Below are 19,644 nucleotides of genomic sequence, written 5' to 3' on the forward strand. Positions count from 1 at the left end.
AGAACTCCAGGATCATGACCTGAGCTGAAGGCAGTTGCTCAACCAACTGAGCCACCCAGGCCCCCTGAAACAAACATTTTAAACTACATGATTGACCTCTCTTCTTGGGAAAGAAAAGAAGTCCCCTGGAAGAGAAAAAATAAAGCTAAATATCTAGGTAGTAAAATTGTCCTGAGGGCATTTGCCAGTATTAGAATTCCAGAATGTTAAGTTTGGGGTTTTTGTTTGTTTATGTGTGTGTTTTAGGATTTCATTTATTTATTTGTCAGAGAGAGAGAGAGAGAGAGCACAAGCTGGGGAATGGGCAGAGGGGGAAGCAGGCTCCTTGCTCAGCAAGGAGCCTGACGTGGAACTTTTCCCCACAACTATGGAATCATGACCTGAACGGAAGGCAGACTCTTAACTGACTGAGTCACCCAGGCACCCCTAGAGAGTTAAGTTTTAATAGCTACAAGATAGGAAATGAGCCTAGACTCCAAACAAAGTGAGGAATTAGAATGGAAATCCTTGGGGTACCTTACTGCCCCAGTCGCAGGAGCATGTGACTCTTGATCTTGGCATTCTGATTTTGAGCCCCACATTGGGTGTTTTTTATTGCTTAAAAAAAATAAAACTTAAAAAAAAAGGGACCAAAATCTTCACCCTATTGTTCCTCATAGGACTGGGTCCCTTGATAACTGAAAATAAGAAAAAAAATCTGGTCACTGAAAAATCTTCCTTGTATTAGACTAGCCTACTGGTCAGGGAGGAAAGAGGATAAAAATCCCCTGGGAATTTATAATCACATTTCTGATAAGATAAAACTAAAATAGTAGACAACAAGATATGTGTTAGGTAGGAAGGGGGTAATTCAAACTGAAGTTTCTTAAGATCATTGAATTATTGAAGAGAAGGATAGAAATCAAGATTAACATTAGACTCTAAATATATATGTTAAAATGTTAAGGACAGCTATTAAAAGAATAGAAATAGAGTACATGATTTCAAAAGCAGTAGAGGAGAAAATGAATTTTTAAAACTTGATCAATCTGAGCAGACAGAAAATCAGGAAAAAAAGCATTTGAAAAAGTGAGTAGAAAACACACTAAGATGGTAGAAATAAAATCCAACTATATCAGAGAACACAATGTTTAAAATGTTAAAAGGTAAAGATAGCCAGACTCAATTTCCTTTTTAATGTTGCGAATGAGAAAGACATAAGGACCCAGAGGGTTAAAAGTAAAAGGTTTGGAAAAAGATTTCTTTGGCAAATTAAAGAATGCTAGCAATGATATGAAATCAAGATAAAATGGGACTTTATGACAAAAACCATTACTAGGAGTAAAGGAGGTCACTTAATGATAAAATGTAGAAATTCCTAGAAAGATACTACAATCTTACATGCATCCAGTAACAAAGTCTCAAAATTTATAAGGCAAAAGTTGACAGAAGTATAAGGAGAAATTGATAAATCTATAATTCTATCCACAATAATTAGTAGAGCTATAGAAGACATAAAAAACACAATAAGCTTGAGTTAATGGACATGTATTGAATCCTGATTCCAGCAATTATATAGTCTTCTCATACACATATGGGATCTGCATGAAAACAGTCCATAGACTGTGGACATAAACAAATCTCTATAAATTTTAAAGCCTTTGTATCATACAGAACACATCTCTTGATCATAGTTGAACTAAGTTAGAAATTAGTAACAAAAATTTACATTACAAACCTTTCCTGGGACACCTGGGTGGCTCAGTCAGTTAAACATCTGCCTTTGGCTCCAGTCTTGATCCTAGGATCCTGGGATCTAGTCCCACATCAGGCTCCTTGCTCAGTGGGGAGCCTGCTGCTTCCCCTGCTTTGTGCTCTCTCTCTGTCTAACAAATAAATAATTAAAATCTTAACAACAACAAAAAAACCACACACCTTTACTTTTAGAAACTTTTAAAGTTGCTTATCTATAACTCTTTAGTCAAAGAAGAAGTAATAATAAAAATTATAAAATAGAACTGAACATCCTGAAAACAGTACATATCAAAACCTGTAGGATATTGTGAAATAGTTATTAAGTAAAATCTAACAGCCTTAACCTTTTGTACTGAAAGGGAGAAAAGCTGAAAATTAATGAGCTAATTAAGCATTTATCTCAACAAGTTAAAACATATATATCTCCAAAGAAAGTTTAGGGAGAGAAATAGTGAAGATAATAGCAGATGATAATGAAATGGAAGACAGAAATAAATGTAATAGAACCAATAAAGCCAATAGTTTTGGGGACGCCTGGGTGGCTCAGTCGGTTAAGTCGCTGCCTTTGGCTCAGGTCATGATCCCAGGATCCTGGGATCTAGTCCCACATCAGGCTCCTTGCTCAGCGGGGAGCCTGCTTCTCTCTCTGCCTCTGCCTGCCACTCTGCTTTCTTGTGCTCTGTCTCTCTCTCTCTCACACACAAATAAATAAATAAAATCTTAAATAAAAAAGCCAAGAGTAGTTTTATTAGAAAATTCAATGAATATAGATAAAACTGTCAAGATTTGATCAAGACAAAAAAGAAAGCACAAAGGAACATGTTAGAAATGAAAAGGGGACATAATTATAGAAAATCAGAGTCTTGAAAAATAGGACTCTCATAAACAACTTTATGATATTTGGAAAATTTAGAGAAAATGGACATCTTATTTGGGTGGGAAGAGGGAGAGAAAGAATCTTAAGTAGGCTCCACACCCAATAGAGAGCCCCACACAACTCTTGATTTTGACCTGAGCCAAAGTCAAGAGTTGGACATTTAATTTTCTGAGCCACCCAGTCACGCTGAGAAAGTGGATATTTTAAAGAAAGGTGTAAATTATTAAACCTGCTATGGAGGAAACAGAAAATGTAAGTAGGCTTATAACTGATAACCGGGAAAGAGACTGAATCAGTATCTTAAAATCCGTCATCTGTTGTGGTTTGATTTCTCATGAGGCTTGACTTCTGAAAAAGAATGAATGCTGGATTACACTTGCATTACTATTTCCAATCAATGGCAATTCAGTTTTTCATGAGAAATGAACAAATTAACTTTCTGATATTGAAACTGAAAAAGAAGCAAAAAATCCTAAGAGTCATGCTAACCCTTAAGTATGGCAGTTAAATCCCTATTGCGTCCCACAGGTGGTCATGGTTCCCTTTGTGTTTAAGTCTTACATCCTTCATTTAGGGAATTTCCTTAGAAAAAGAAAAAACTTCTTTCGGAATTTTTTCTGAGCAGGATGTTCAAATAAAACTTTTAAGAAAATCAAGCTGAGGGGCGCGTGGGTGGCTCAGAGAGTTAAGCATCTGCTTTCAGCTCAGGTCACTATCCCAGGGTCCTGGGATCAAGCCCGGCACCAGGCTCCCTGCTTTTGGAGAGCCTGTGTCTCCCTCTCCCTCTGTCTGCTGCTCCCCCTGATTGTGTTTTCTCTCTCTCTGTCAAATAAAAAATAAAATCTTTAAAGAAATCAAAGAAATGTCAACAATTAGTGCTGGTTTTATGGAAGTAGATGAACTGACACTGATAATGAAGGTCCCCTAAGATTTGGCAGATAGGTGAAAACCATTAGCAAACACAAATGCAGGGGAATGAATATGGCCAGTTTGAGATTAAAGATCATCTGTCCAAGGCAACTTGTTGGAGAGTGTTGACAGAAAAGCGTGACTATGAAAGGTGGGGCCAGGTGGTTTTTTCCAGTGCCTGACTGTCTAAAGACCTCTAGGAAGGAATTACATCAAGAAAGTAATGTTTTAGGGAAACTAATCTGGTAATGGCAAGCAAGATAGCTTTCAGCAGGAAAAGACAGGAGCCAGTGAGATCAGTTAGGACAGTCCTGCCATGATCTGTGTGAGAAGATAAAAAGTCTAGGACTAGGGTGATAGATAGTAGTGTAAATAAAGGGGACAAAATGAAGCCAAAGGCATTTTGAAATGAGACTTGGCAGTGTTGGTGGCATAAGGAGTACAAATCAAATCGCAGGATTCTCCTTCTTCTGATACCTTTACTACGAAGTGATGTCCAATGTAAATATTTGTTGTTTTTGTACAGTGCTATATGATATATTTGGTCCTCAGTATAAGAGTGAGTGCTCATCTTTATATTAGAGGCCAAATATTTGTGTTTTCAATACTTTTTATTAATGTCTGTTTTGGAATAAACCGCAAACTAGTCTTTTTAAATTTTTCTTTTATTTTAATTCAGTTAATTAACATGTAGCATATTACTAGTTTCAGTGGTAGAGTTCCATGATTCATAGTTGCATATAACACCCAGTGCTCAATACGTCACGTGCCCTCTTTAATGCCCATCACCCAGTTACCCCATCCCCCCACCATCAACACTCGGTTTGTTTCCTATAGTTAAGAGTCTCTTATGGTTTGTCTCCCTCTCTGATTTCTCTTTTTTTCCCCTCTCTTCCCCTATGATCCTCTGTTTTGTTTGTTTTCCACAAACTTGTCTTAAAAGACCCTGGCATAATCAAAGACCAATTTTTTTTTTTAAGATTTTAAAGATGAATACTGAAATCATGGTATGAATAAATCAGAGATTTTACCTACAATTATATATAAAACATACTAAGTAAGAGAACATGTTAAGTTGGTTATAGAAAAGTTGAAAGTTCTTACATCTCTGTAAACTTAGAAGACATAATGCCTTCCTGAGTTGAATGTAAATCTTATTCACCAAATGAAGCTGTGAGATTAAGAGAGCCTTACAAATAACTGGGTGAAATCTTCAAAAATGTCATCTTATGTTGAATACTGTTCTTTATTTAAAGATTATTCTTTGTAAAACCTAAGACCTTAATGCTATTTATCTATTTGTGTCTCATAGAATTGAACTAAGTAGTTATCTCTTCACTTATGTGTATTGAAGATTACTTTAGGAGGATAGAAAGACAGAGTTTTGTTTCATTTAATGCCCTTTTTTTTTTTAACAGTTTTAGGTTTACAACAATATTAAGAGGAAGGTACAATGAGTTCCCATATGCCCTTTTCCCCACCTATGCACAGCCTCCCCATTACCAGTATTCTCTGTCAGAGTAGTACATTTGTTACAGTTGATGAATCTGTATTTACACATCATAATTACCCCAAGTCCATAGTTTATATTAGGGTTTATTTTTGATATTGTACATCCTCTGGGCTTGGACAAATGTGTAATGACATGCATCCCTCATTATAGTATTATACAGAGTTTTTTCACTGCCCTAAAGATCCTCTGTGCTCTATCATCCCTCCCCCTGAGGCAGGTTATTTTTTGGAGGGCTTTTTAATTGACGGAATCAGTAGTAGATATTTTTTATGGGTTGTTTCTGATTTTGTTCATATTTTTTCACCATTGCATTAAAACACCTCACTCTCCTTAGCCCATTTCCTTTGTTTCTTGTTTTTTTGTTTCTTTGTTTCTTGACTAGAACGTTGTTATTAGCATCAGTGTTCCAGGATTGAGAGTTTTCTCTGACTTTTTTTTTTCAATCAATTATCCCTCAAAGAATATAATTTAATTCTGTCTTTTTTTTTTAATTTGTACATGTATAGTGACAAATGTTAACTAGAATTATTGTGGTAATCATCTCACAAGTATATGAATATTAAATTATGTTGTACATCTAAAACCAGTATCATTCTATATGTCTTTAACATCTCAATTAAAAAAAAAAAAAAGGAATGCAGGGGCAGTTGGCTGTCTCAGTCAATAGAACATCCAACTCTTGATCCCAGGGTCATGAGTTCAAGCCCCACACTGGGTATGGAGCCGAGTTTATTTATTTATTTTTTAAGATGTTACTTATTTGAGAGAGGAAGAGTGTGAGGGCAAGGGGCAGAGGAGAGAGAACCTGACTCTGAGTTAAGCACAGAACCGGACTTAAGGGCCCCCACCCAAGATCATGACCTGAGCCAAAATCAAGACAGCCACCCACGCATCCGTGGGGCCAAGTTTAAAAAAAAAAAAAAAAAAAGTTTGTTTGTTTTTAAATAAAAAAAAGAAGGGGTGCCTGGGTGGCTCAGTGGGTTGAAGCCTCTGCCTTCTGCTGGGGTCATGGTCCCAGGGTCTTGGGATCGAGCCCCGCATGGGGCTCTCTGCTCAGCAGGGAGCCTGCTTCCTCCTTTCTCTCTACCTGCCTCTCTGCCTACTTGTGATGTCTGTCAAATAAATAAATAAGTAAATCTTTTAGAAAGAAAGAAAAAAAGAAAAGAAAGAGAAGGAAAGAAAGATGGAAGGAAGGAAGGAAGGAAGAAGGACATACCAGATTTACCTAGAGAGGTTTTTTATAAATGTTTATACCTAGGCCATACCCTCCCCTCCCCCAAAGGTTGTGATTCAGTGGGTCTGAACTAGGCATCTGTGTTTGATTAAAAGCTCCACAGCAAGGCTGGCCAATCACTGGTTAAGTGGAATACAACATGATAACACACTTTTTTAAAATTTAAGAATAATTAACATACAGTGTCATATTAGTTTTAGCAGTTCTGTATGTTACTAGGTCCTCAACACAGTAAGTGATTTAATTCTCTTTAAAGTATGAAGAATCATGTGCATATTGTTAGAATTCTTTGGAGTTATTTTTAGGAAGAGGAAAATTGGAGATTCCATGATTATTTATCTTATTTCTTCTCTGTTACAGCCCATAATACAAAACACTTGGAGAGCAGGATAGCATGCATGGTAATTAAAAAGTACAGACTCTAGATCCAGACTGTTTGAGTTTCAGTCCTGATTCTGCCCTTGACCAGCTTTGCAAACATGGGCAGAGTAATAGAACCTCTTTTCTTTCCTTATCTGTAAAAGGAGGTGATAGTCCCTGTTCCAGAGAACTGTTCTGATGATGGAAGAGGTAACTTGTAAAAAAAACACTTAGCATGTAATAAGGAATCGTAAATGGTGGTTTTAGTGTAGCAGGTATCCTTGTTATTTTGGGGGGGGGGGTTGTTATTTTGTTTTTATCATAATTATTAAGATCCCTGGTGGATATCACTAAGAACCAGAGATAGACTTTGTATTTGAAACTTTAACTACCATGTAAACATCCCTGCGCTGTTTTCTTAGCCTTTCTGGTTGAGACTGTTACTTGCACTGAAACTCTTCTCTGCTATCCTATCCAGTATCATCATGTAGAGAAATGGAATACCTGCGGGTGTCCAGGCTCCTTGACCAGAGAGAAATCCTTCCTCCTATTACATTAATAAGAAGAAAGTTTTAAAATAATAACAATAATAGATAATAACGTTGCTGAAGTAAAGAAAAGGTGGGGAGACTGAATGGCTTTACTTACTAAGAATTCACCCCATTTGTGTACTAAGCACCGATTTGTTCAGATTGAAGTAAGTGTGGAGGGCATGCAAACTTGAAAGGTCTGTTTGTTTGAATGAGGTGCTGCAGCCTAAGTGATACAAATTGGATGAATTAAAGTGGCTCTGGGCATTTGTATTTCAGAGCAGCTGAATGGTAGTGACTGTCAGTACACGGGCTTTAAAGCTATAAAAATGGGATACAGCAGCAAATGTCCTACAGAAAAGCAGGTGGATGAAGTCTATAAAACGCCCCGGTGCTGTGGTGTTGGCAGCTTTATAAATGCAGTGTGTAATTTTCTTCTCTTTGTTCATGTCACTTTTCCTTTACAAAATTGTTCTCTCCCCAAATCTTTTAAGGTCTCATTACCTTTAGGAGTCCATCAACAAAGCACGCAATCCCATTTTCATGAAGCCTTTTCTCTTTCACCTTTTGCCATTTGTTTTTGAGGTCCTTCTTTATTGAATCCATACAAACCCATTGCCTGATGCTACTCCTTCCTTCCCATTCTGTTGCTTAAACATCTTCTCTGCTCCCGTGGAAAGGAGTCCTCCTAATTCAGAATTCACAGCTGAAATAAATAACATTATTTGCTTATTTTATTCATTAATAACTTGAGCCACGACATAGCCAATCTTATATATTGTTGTCATTTACACAATATAAAGGCAAATAGATGATAGTGAATTGGGCTCATTCACAGCAACACCCTGAAATATCAATGACATGAATGGGTGCATGAACAGATTTTGCTGTGTATTCAGTTTTCTGTCATACTTTGTTGGAATGTTATTGATTTTTAAAAAGGTTTTTGAAGTGAGCTGAAGAATTCCCCTTTTGTTGCCTAAATACAATACCAAAAGTACTAAAGGGGCCTGTGAATAATTGTAATTGACAGAGCATTCACATTCATTCATGTTTTATGATTCCATACACAAAATTACTAGGAATTGACTTGGGTTGCCATTCATGGGAAGTATTGAGGCATACTGTGCATGCCACACTGACTGCACCTTTGAGCAGGTAATGGTTTCCTGATCTCTCATAACTAGAGAATTTTGCTATAAGAAGGATATTTGGGTTCCTTACATCATTGTCCACTTGTGCTCACTTCAGCAGCACATGTACATCATTGTCCACCAAATTAAAACTTTCTACATTACATTACATTAAAACTTTTCACATAAATGTCTTTCTACATTTTGATCATCTTTTGTGTTGAATTTTCTGAAATTACTTTCACATTGGTAAGTATTATTTTCTTCTTTTAAATTTGGCCCCGATGCTCATCTAACAGTAATAATTGTTAAGCGCTGCCCCAAGGATAAGGAAAGATAGCATCCAGATCCAGCACTTAGCACAAAACAAACTCAATATTAGCTAAATTTATCATAAAAATAATTCTGCCTCAAAGAGGTGCCTAAATACTTTTTTAAAAAGATTTTATTTATTTGTTTGACCAAGAGCTAGAGAAGCACAAGTAGGCAGAGCAGCAGGTGGTGGGAGAGGGAAAAGCAGGCTCTCCATCAAGCTGCAAGCCTGATGCGGGGCTCAATCCCAGGACCCCCAGATCATGACCTGAGATGAAGGCAGCCACTCAACCAACTGAGCCACCCAGGCACCCCTAAATAACTTAGAGTATCTCTCTTTAGAGAAAGTATTTTGAATCATTTCTTAACAATGGTAACTCATCCTAAGAGTGGCAAACATTATCAGAATTCATGATATCTGATTTATGTTAATATATATATATTTATGTTATTTATTTATGTTAACTTATGTTATTTATGTGTGTGTGTGTGTATATGTATATATATATATGATGTGATGGTATACGAACTTTGGCTAAATGTGATTGAACAAAAATAAATGTGTAAGGACCTATTTAGCAAGAGGCTTTCATTAAAGTTAAACTGTCCCTGCTTCCCTTCCCCCAGGGGATTCACTTAAAAACAAGTCCCGGAAACCAGCTTCAGGTAACAAAGCCCAGACCCAAGGGTGGGTCAGGCCAGGTGGAGACATCCGATCAGTAGGGGGTTGCATACTGTCTCCCTAGCCACCAAGGAGTAGGGGCCCCCACCCTTTGGGAACTCTTTTTGGCGCCAATCCTAATCAAGGTGTAATAGGCTGGGTCAAATGTCTACTAGAGTAAATTGTAACTCAGTTGGTCACCTAGCATCACTATGGAGTTTCCTGTGTGTGTTACAATCTTACTGGTCACCTGTGGGTGGCCAGGCCCCACCGCATGGCCTTTGCCCTTAAAAGCTAGACTGTGAAACAGAGAAGGGTCACCCTCTCTTGTGTAAAAGGTGCGTCCCTGAACGTTCGGTTAGATTCTTGATGCTTGGCGCGAAATAAAGCTTTGCTTGACCTTCGCTTTGTATCAGTCTCACTCCCTTCATCAGGGACCCATTATCAGGGCATAACAAAATGCAGTTGATGCTTATGGATATTTGGCCATAAGGACAACAGATACTTTTCTCATCTAAGATACTTTCAGAGGCTTTTGGAACCTAACCCTCAGTTAACCCGATAAACATTAACCTTTACTCTCTTCCCAAACATAGTAATATTCCAGAATTATTTCAGTAATTTTTCAAAGCCCTGGAAAGAAAATAATTTAGAAAGTGCCAGTAAGTATATCGCCATAAGGTTTCCATGTGATTTCTACCTTTTGGTGAAATCTGTTTGACCAGGCCGTTTTTCACTTCAGAGTAGAAAGCTCAAGTCTTTACACATAGGCCTACACAGCCTACCTGGCCTGAGCACACCTGCTCAGAGTAGACTTTCTTCTACTCTTTGTCCCTATTAACCACGGTGCGACTGGCCTCCATGCTGCCCTTCACCCTAGAAGCTTCATATTGGCTTCCCTCTGCCTGTAGTGTTCTTCCCTACTAAACCTGCAGGATGACTTCCACATCTCTCTTCAACACGACTACCCATTCACTATAATTACTGTAATGAAATTGCTACACCTCTCCATCTCCCTTACACTGTACTACTTGTTTGCCCTCCTTGAGATGATTTTTGACATTTACTTCCTAATAAGTGAATTAAGGCCATGAACCACACAACGACTAGGTTCTAAAGGCAGAGGTTGACTTCTGTCTGTTGAACAAGCATGTCCTCCACCGAAAGTGCCTTTGCCCCTATGAAGCTCCAACTGTTGATTTGTTTGCCACACTTTCCAAAGAAGGCACGTGAACAGGGAAGAAAATAGGTATTGTGTAGAATAAATGATGTTATGATACCAGACTTTCGATTTAGAGAGCCCCTTTCTTCTGAAGAGCTAATTTTGCACCAAAGCATATAAACTCATTCATCTTGGCTTCATCTCTGGTTGGTCTGAATAACCCAGTTTATTAATGAAGACCAGAGCAGAAAAGGTGAGATGGCTTACACTGGATCACACAGATCATGGGTAGAGCTGCTAAGAAAAGCATCCACATGTTCTCTTTGTTCAATTTATGTCTCATGTGGAGCTGTATTGCAGGTTATCTCTTATTAAGAGAAGTGGTCACTTCATCTTGGTTCATACCCAATGGCACAGGAAATGAAGAAATAAATTTAAAACTTAACCAAGCTTTTATATTTCATAACTTTTTTTTTTTTTTTTGCCTTTCAATCTGAAGATGAAAAATATTTTTAGAGGATGAGAAAGTGAACAAAACAGTTTCAGACCTTTACTGGAACAATATTATAAGGTCTCTGTCTCAGTCTTAGAGAGAGAACACACTTAAAAATGACTGTGATTAAATATGATCATGAACAGAACAATAATTTTTATAGCGGATGAAAATAATGTGGTCTATGTAGAATGAGAGGGGGCAAGGGAGAGAGCTGTCTAATTTTGGTCTACTAGAACCAGTATAGATTTTCCTTCCAACTCAGCAGAAATGTGGCTTTAAGAGCATAGTAGCAGCTTTCCTTTCTGCTTGACGATTTCAAGTTAAAGGTAACTGGACCAGTTTCATTTGCAGGCTTCCCTGTGGCTAATCCAGCTAGCTGTTAATTTGGTCCTTGCTGAGGCTGCTACCTGGTTCTACGTGGCCATTGGTGGTTGGGGTATATATTCTTTTCTCGGCTTAGAAATAGTCCTGAATCTTCTGAAAATGAAAGAACTTGGGTATTCAAAGGCCTTTTGTGCATTCTCAGTTAAGTTGCATTGTTGTGGGGGCTGAGAAAGGAAGTGTGGACCTCTCATCAATAGTTAGTTAGCTTATTTCCGCTTTGCCCTCTTAGTGGCAACTGTTCAAACTTCAAGAAAAATTTAATTTCTCCTTTTTGAGCCCAGTGGTATTCTTTAAGCTATGCCAGAGCTGTGATTTTTTTTTTCATGATGCAGAAAGAGCCTCTAAAAGATAAAGAGAAGTACAACAAATAACATATTTGTTAAGAGTTTTAAAATGTGGCTGCTCATTTTAGCCAATGTAATTTCACATTGTTAAAAGCCTGGAAATATATTTATTTAGTGAGTTCAGATGCCTGAAAACTAAAATTAGATATTTGAAAGAAAATGAGGAAATAAGTTTCCGTCTTTTCCCTTATCCAGAACATTGTGAATTAAGGAAAACTGTTTACTGGATCATTTTATTCTTGCTAATGGAACTTATTTTCTCCTAGTTTGGTTTCTCCATCAGTTATTCAGATATTAAAATATGTTATAATGTTCAATCTCATGTATCTTCTAATTATAGGTCATTTTCAGAGGAAGGATGAAATTTTCTTTTATCTTTACCATCCCCTTTCCCCACCAGCCAGCCCCCCATACAGCAGAAATGCCTAACTTGGATAATCACTCTTTAAAGTCACGTTCCTGAAGTCTGAAGGTCTTGTTGTTCCGTGTGCTTTGCAAAACTGATTTGTTTAAATTTGGTGCTTTGTGCCATTGCCGTGAATTTTAGCTAATTATACTGCCATTTTTTTAGAAGTCGTGTGTGTCTGATTCTGAAAATGACTTTGTACATTAAGGCTCATTTAACCACTGATGGTTTAGAGAGAAGTTGAGAGACTTTCAGTTACTGGTTGTAATTTTATAACAGTGATAGCATGGGACTTTCTTGTACTGCAGGCATATAAGACGCTATGTTGGCAACCTCTCAGTCATTAGGAATGTTGCAATTTGGCTTATGTTTTACGGGTAAAGATGTCACACAGAAGATATGTTTAGTCATGGAAAGGAAATCAGTGTCCAGTGTGCAAAGATAGTAATAGGGTAAGCACTTCCGATTGGATTTTCATGGGAGGGATTGATTTGTGTACCTTACTAGGTCTGTGTAAAATGGTGTCCTTTTGGCACTAGCTGAATATAAATTTCAGTAAATGTTTTATCTTGCTGCAGATTAGTGTAATACAGTGAAATTTTCTGTAACTGAGGGGAGGCAGTGGTTGGGCGTCTGTTAATAGCCTGAAAGTAACTAATGAGGATGTGCAGTCGGAACGATTGATTGAATAGCTGCAGTCCTGTGTGTTTCTTTCTCGCTTGCTCTCTGCAAGCTGTAGCGAGGGAGGGGGAAGAGCAAGACACAGGGAGGGAGCGAGAGAAAAAACGCTTTCTCTTAAGTGGAAGTAGCACGGATCCCAGGGGCCAGGAGGCCAGAAATGGAAGTTTAAACTGCATCTATCTTTTAAAGGGAGAACAGCAGGAATCAAAATGTCAGTCTCCGGAGTCACGATTTACTCCTTATTTTTTAAGATCTGGAAGATAATACAGAATACTTTTTTTAGGATGTGTTTTTTTTCCTTGTCCATGTTGAGATTATCTAATGTTATCTGAGAAGCTGGATTCCTATATGTCTGTCAGTTGAAGTGGAGATGGGAAGCAGTTGTGATAAAGGTATAATATGTATATATCTATCATCTGTGTGTGTGTGTGTATGTGCATATGTATATATGCATATATTTTTATCACTCTATGAAGAAATTGTTTAAATGTAACCTGAATATAGTGTATAGTAATTAAATGAGAAAATATCACCTCATCTGCAAAATCCGAAGCTTGTTAGGTCAATTTGAACAGATTTAGGATTCCAGAGTAAGATTTTAGTAAGGTCATCTTGCCAGCACAAGGAGACGCTGATCTATTTTTATATCTGCATAGGCATATATGTTATTTTATCCTAGCAGCAGCTTTCAGTCCTCTCGTGGCCCTTTGGCTACAGGCTGGTGAATCATCCTAGCTGCACAGAACTGAACTTTGACCTTTGTGCAGACACCATCAAATCATACGCAACACAAAACTGTATTTTGTTCCCAAGAATATCAAAAATGTTTTTGGATTCTATTAACTCCTATATTGCTGACAAATAAGGAAATAGATTCATACACTGTAAGAAAACAATACTAAGTGAATTTATAGATATTAAAAAGTGCACAGAAAAAAATTACTTTTTATATGTGCACAGATATAATCTGTCATGGTAAAACAGATTTCTTAAGTGTGGCCAGGATTCCCTAGTGCCTTGAGAGTTCGAATACCACAGAGATAAAGAGATAAATCGTGTGGAAATAGAATGTAATGTACCTTTAAAGCAAACTAATTTTTTTTTTTTTTTTGTGGGAGGAGAAAACCTCGCTAATTGTACAATGTAGTCAAAGATCCTAAATTTTGGTTTATTCATGACATTTCTTTCTTCTTTTCCAGAGGTGCCAGCAGAAAGGTCCCCCCGCAGACGGAGTATCTCAGGGACCAGTACATCAGAGAAACCCAACTCCATGGACACTGTAAATACCTCACCCTTCAAAGTACCAGTAAGTGCTCCTCTTCTCTAAAAGATATTTTACTTTTCTCTCCTTTCTTCTTAGAGTTAGAGACAGTTACTAGGGAATCAAACCATTTTACTCAAGAATTTCCTTAGAATACTGAAGTTAAAGGACAGAGTAATTAACCTACATAGATAGATAAACAGTGGTTAACGTCCACTACTTTCAGCAGGAGGCTTATTAGATTTTAGGGAATAATTATTTTTATTTATGGGAAATTTCCAAAATATATAACAAAATATGTTAAATTCAAAATCCTCTGAACTATAGAGTGCAAATCTTTGCAGGATGCCCTTTTATCAAGTTACTAGTGAAAACCTATCACTGTTCTAAGATGCTACTGGAATTTATTTTTTTCAAGTGGAAGGAGTTTTTTGTTTTTTTGTGTTATTTTTCTTGAGCTGGAGCATAAACAGTGAATGATGGGACTCCTAAAGTAGCAGAGCAGATTATCAGATTAGACAATTGTAAGTTCTAATCCTGAGAATTTGGCCTGTACTCCCCTCAAGCCATCTTCTAGATGACCATCTAAGTGCTTAAGAAATGCCCTGGAAGAAATAACCCAGTTTAAAATATTCCTTACACTGATGAGGCAGTACGAAGAATCAGTATTAAATCCTGAATGCTGAGCTTGGAAGGCTGTAAGTGATCAGGTCAGCTGACCACCAGTTACAGTTCTGGTTTGGACCTTTTTGATATATAACTCTGGATAACCCAGATTTTAATCCACCGGTTTTCTTTGTTTATTGAATAAGAAATCAGACTGTCTAATTAAATCATTTTATTAAAATTTATTATTTTAAAACTTGAAAAGTATTACTGCCATGAAGTTGGTCATTATTGTAGGTACAATAGAAATCAGTATAGAATAGAAGTAGACTTTTCTATTGGGGAAAAAAAGATTATTTTGTTTTAATTCAGTTAAGTTAATATGTTGTATTCTTTATTTATATGTTCCAATACTTCTTTTTTTTTTAGTTGTATGACTTTTTATTTTATTTACTTTTTTAATAGATAACCAATTTTTTTTTAAGATTTTATTCATTTATTTGGCAGACAGAGATCACAAGTAGACAGAGAGGCAGGCAGACAGAGAGGAGGAAGCAGGCTCCCTGCTGAGCAGAGAGCCGGACACAGAGCTCGATCCTGGGACCCTGGGATTATGACCCGAGCCGAAGGCAGAAGCTTTAACCCATTGAGCCACCCAGGTGCCCCTGGATGACTTTTTAAGTTGAACTGATATTTTGAGCTATATAAACTGGCATTCATTTGTAAGTTAACCAAAATGAATGTTTTATTTTGGGTTAACCTTGAAGAGCAAGATTTGCTTTTCTTATATCTCAGTGCCTTGTAGAGTTCGTGGATATCTGTTACCATGACACCTTTCAAATGTTTACCAGTTCTCTCATTTTTAAAGATCAGAAACAAGACTAGATTAATATTCTAACCTAATTATGACAGGAATTATAAAATAACAGATTTCATCCGTTTTGCTGAGTTTCTCTGTTCCATAGATGTGGCTTCCCACTTAAATGTTTGGTTGGTTTTTTTTAACTAATGAATGAAAAAGACTTTTTTTTCCCCTCTCTTCCTTCCCCTTCTTATTTTCCTAATGAAACAGAAATCAAATATAGTGAAACTGCCTATCTATGCAAAGTGGCAAAAAGGATTGAGTTAGAAGTTGAAATATTGATGCCATTATGCTAGAATAAATATAATTTTTTTTTAAAGTCAGTAACTGAAGAAAGATCCCCCTCTATAATATAGTACATTCAAGTACTTATATTGAATCTGAAGTTCATGACTGGGCTTTTAAAATTTAAATTAAGAACAATAGTTTTTACTTATATTTAAACAGTTGATAGCTAATTTAAGGTTTACCTTAATAATCAAACTAATTATTCTTTAGTAAAAGTAATAAACCAATGATGCATATACATGACCGCTAGCACTACTTACAGACCATTTTCTCAGTTGTTATTATTTTGACAATCTCAGCCACCTCATGGATTTAGGAATATTGAAGGAAAGAGGGGCCTCCAACTGGCGAACTGCAGTCAATGAGTGCATGCACTTAGCTCTCTAGGAGAACTTAACCAGTCCTTATCTAGATAATTATTTGAAAAATAACCATCAGAACACACTAACTGTAATTTTTCAAAAGATGACAGTGAGCTGAGGGAGGAGGCAGAGAAAATGAGAGGTAAGGAGTCCTAAAAACAATCTGAATCCACTTAGGATAAAGGTAAATAGCCCAATATTTATCAGTAATCCTTAAGAGTACCATTGTATTACAGGATGGATGGTGCAGAGTGCAATAATTGACATTGATAATGATGATCCTCAGTCATTAAGCAGTGAAATGATATTTCTTGTGCTGGGCTTTTTTTTTTTTTTTAAGTGTAACTGTATAATATTGTGTGATCATACCCATTGAGAATATTTTAAACCTTGAAGATATGTGGTGCTTATAAAACTTGTTATCCAGAAAAATCTGGTTTGTGAAATACCTTATTCCATGATAATGCTAGATAAATAATTGATATTCTTTTAAAAGAAACCAAAATATTGCTGGCTAGATGAGGCACTGCAGTACTTGGATGTCTGTGGAAATACACTGTATGTTTTAAATTTCTATATAATACCAGTAGCTAATGTGACTTAAATGTAATGCCAATAAGAATTATGTCTAGTTTTCATGTCAACACAAAATATTTTTGTAGTTAATATCACAACAGAGTCTCTGAATATGGGAAAGCAATACAAAAAGGAACCAAACTGGGAGATACTTAACTAAGTTTATTACACAGTATCTCATGTTACTAACATGATTGTTTCCATGGAAATGATCCATGTTAACTTTCTGAAGGAGCAGAAGTGAGATTTAAGCACAAGTTCTTGTGGTTCTAGGATTCAGGTGTCTTTACCGTGGTGGACAGCAGGTTCACTAATTACCCAGTGGACTCTCCAAAGGGCCTGTTCTTCCCAGCTCCATTTGCAGGCAAATACCAAAGAGCAGATGAATAGTTTTTAGCAAGCCTTGACTAAAATTACTGACAGTGACATACTTACTGAGTGCTTACTCTGGGCAAAATATTAGTGATCCACCAATTATTGACACTCTGTTGGCACTAGGTCCTGGGGTAACAAAAATGAACACAACAGAATTTTCCACTCCCAGAGCCTTTCTAGTCTAGGAGCAAGAGACAGAAAAGTGACCAGATTCATATGGAGGTAGATAAGCGTGGTGACACAGATTTTTAACAATGCATTGTGTAAGCTGAGGCTTTGCTGGGGAGCCAGTATTTGAGCTGTTTCAAAAGCTGCGTGAAAATACTTGACTGGAAGAAGACTAGTGCAGGCTGAGACACTAGCATTTTAGAAGGACACACTTCATGAAGTGACTGAGGCACCCAGCAAACATAAAAAGGGCTCAGTGAGGCATGAGCCAAAAAGCACGTAGCAAAAATGGCCAGAGAGGAGGATGGCGAGGTAGGTTGGGGCAAGACTGTATTAACTTTCTTGTTTGTTTGTCAAGCTTAACTAAATTTGGCAAGCATTAGAGACTGGTTTTTTGAAACATTTATCTTGGTTTAGAAACTAAACCAAAAAGGAGCTTGTCATGGACTCTCCAAAAGGGCCTTCTCCCTCCTCCATTTGTAGAAATACTGTGAAGTTTTGGTAAATTACTTAACTTTTCCCCAAGTGACTCTTTCTCGCTTGCTATCAGTATCCCAACTCAGGGTGAGAGGTCAGGGACTGCCTGCCATTCAGCCGAGGCCCAGCCCAGCACCCACCCCAGGCTATCAGCTGAGCCTGCTGGTAGCTCTAGAGTCAAGGTTAGCTTGAGAAACAGAGGGGGAAGAGTCGCTTATATCCTGCTGACTGCTGGATGTGGCAGGAAGGAACCAAGGAAGAACTTAGAGCAGTGAACCCAAAGCTGGGAAGTCCGAAACCTTTGTATATCTCATCTCCCAAAATGTATATTTTTAAAAAACTTAAATGGATAATCAGTACAACAGTGTATTCATGTGTATTTCTTACTTAGTCTAAGCCATCTTTATGCCAGTGGTAGACAGCAGAGTCAATACATTTAAAAATAAAAATAAGCGTAAGAGGGAACTCATGTGGTAAGGCAAGGTCTTGGTTTTTAAGAATGTTTCAGTGTATTTGTACTTTTATCTAATCATAGCCGTAAGGAAAAGCAGAGATCTGCAGGGTAGTTTTTCTGTTTCTTCTGTTCATTCTGTATTCCTTTACCTTAATTCCAGTTGCAATTGTTTGTTTGTGGGTTGTGTCCCTCATTAGACAATAAATATCTCCTCTCATCTTTGTAGCTACCTCAGTGCCTAACACAGTACTTTGTACACAGTAAGCACTCGGCAAATAATTGTTTAATGAATAAGATATGCATGAATTATTGAATGACCAGAATCAAGTGATTTACTCTCTTGGTATTACTGATGAGATCTCAGTCGAATGGATTGCTAAACCATTTAATCATCACTAAGCAATCATTTGGAGTAAATGAGTATACCTGTGCAGAATAGTTACATTTTTTTCTTCAACCAAGAGAAATTTTAATATGTATTTGGAATTCAGGGCTATGGTGTTTTATGTGTATAGTGTATACTGTGCCTACTTATATTGGGGAGTGAAACTAGATAGAATTCTTTATTTAATTATTTGTTTCTGTGGATATTTCTTTGAGCCTTTTAGGTGCCATACATATGTATAAGTTCACAAATGATTTTGCAGATCTGAGTTTTGACTATTAGCTTCTTCAAGAACCACTTGTCATTTGAATAGTTGTTGCCTCTTTTAAAGATGCTGTTTTTCATTTTTTTCTTTAGCATCTTGCTAGACTTTTTACAGTTGTCATATTTGTGTTTTCCTTTAAGTAAAACATCCATTGCATGTCTTACCCATTGTTAAAACTATATTGAAATGATATTACAGGGGTGATTACAAAGAAAGGAGTAAACTAATAAAAGTTATCCAGGTACTTAAATTTAATTCAGAAAGGGAAAATGATCAATGCCTTGTAATTGTATATATTTGTTTCATATTGCTTGAGTTTTTGGAACAGGCTTCTTTCTTTAATATTCTATTTATAAAGTGACTATTGATATTTATGATATTTATATCATTTCTCCTTAGACGATGCCATCAATTTAGCTTTGGCTAAAAGAAAGCTGCTTGTGTTCCGGGCCAGGTGTTTGGCTTAGTGTTCTCATTTCCATAACACAATGGTCTGAGTTGGCCTTCCATGTAAATGTAACACAATGCAGTCGCAGCTGCTTCGTTTGTATTAGCTTTTGAGTTTGGCTCTAAAAGAATTCAGGCACTAAAATATATGCCAAGACAACCAGAAAGCATAGTTGAGCTAAGGCAGTAGCTGACTACTCCTTTGTAACCCTTCTTGTTCCTGTCACTGTGACACCTGAGCATTCCCAATCAGATAGAGTAGATATAAAAGACTGTCAAAAGATGAAAACTTTATATAGTTTTTAGAGAAGTAAAGCCTCGGAAGAATAAATATGGACTAAGTCAAATTCTTGTGTAAAAAGAAATGTTACATTCTTTCTTA

At 37.0% G+C, this 19,644-nt stretch overlaps 1 protein-coding gene across 7 annotated transcripts in view; it reads left to right on the top strand.

Moving 5' to 3' along the window:
* The window catches only part of RASAL2 (RAS protein activator like 2), a 359,235-nt gene that overhangs the window by 253,693 nt on the left and 85,898 nt on the right, over nt 1-19,644 (top strand). For 6 of the 7 annotated variants that reach the window (XM_004761975.2, XM_004761976.3, XM_013061135.2 and 3 more), the window contains one exon: nt 13,936-14,042. In XM_004761975.2, coding sequence (XP_004762032.1) covers nt 13,936-14,042 — 107 coding nt within the window. Of the gene's footprint in view, nt 1-13,091; nt 13,129-13,935; nt 14,043-19,644 lie in introns of those variants that run through there. The other variant, XM_045069728.1, reaches the window with a different exon arrangement.

Source organism: Mustela putorius, unplaced genomic scaffold, assembly GCF_011764305.1.
Source record: "Mustela putorius furo isolate JIRA1106 unplaced genomic scaffold, ASM1176430v1.1 tig00003942_pilon_pilon_pilon, whole genome shotgun sequence".
Lineage (NCBI taxonomy): Eukaryota > Metazoa > Chordata > Mammalia > Carnivora > Mustelidae > Mustela > Mustela putorius.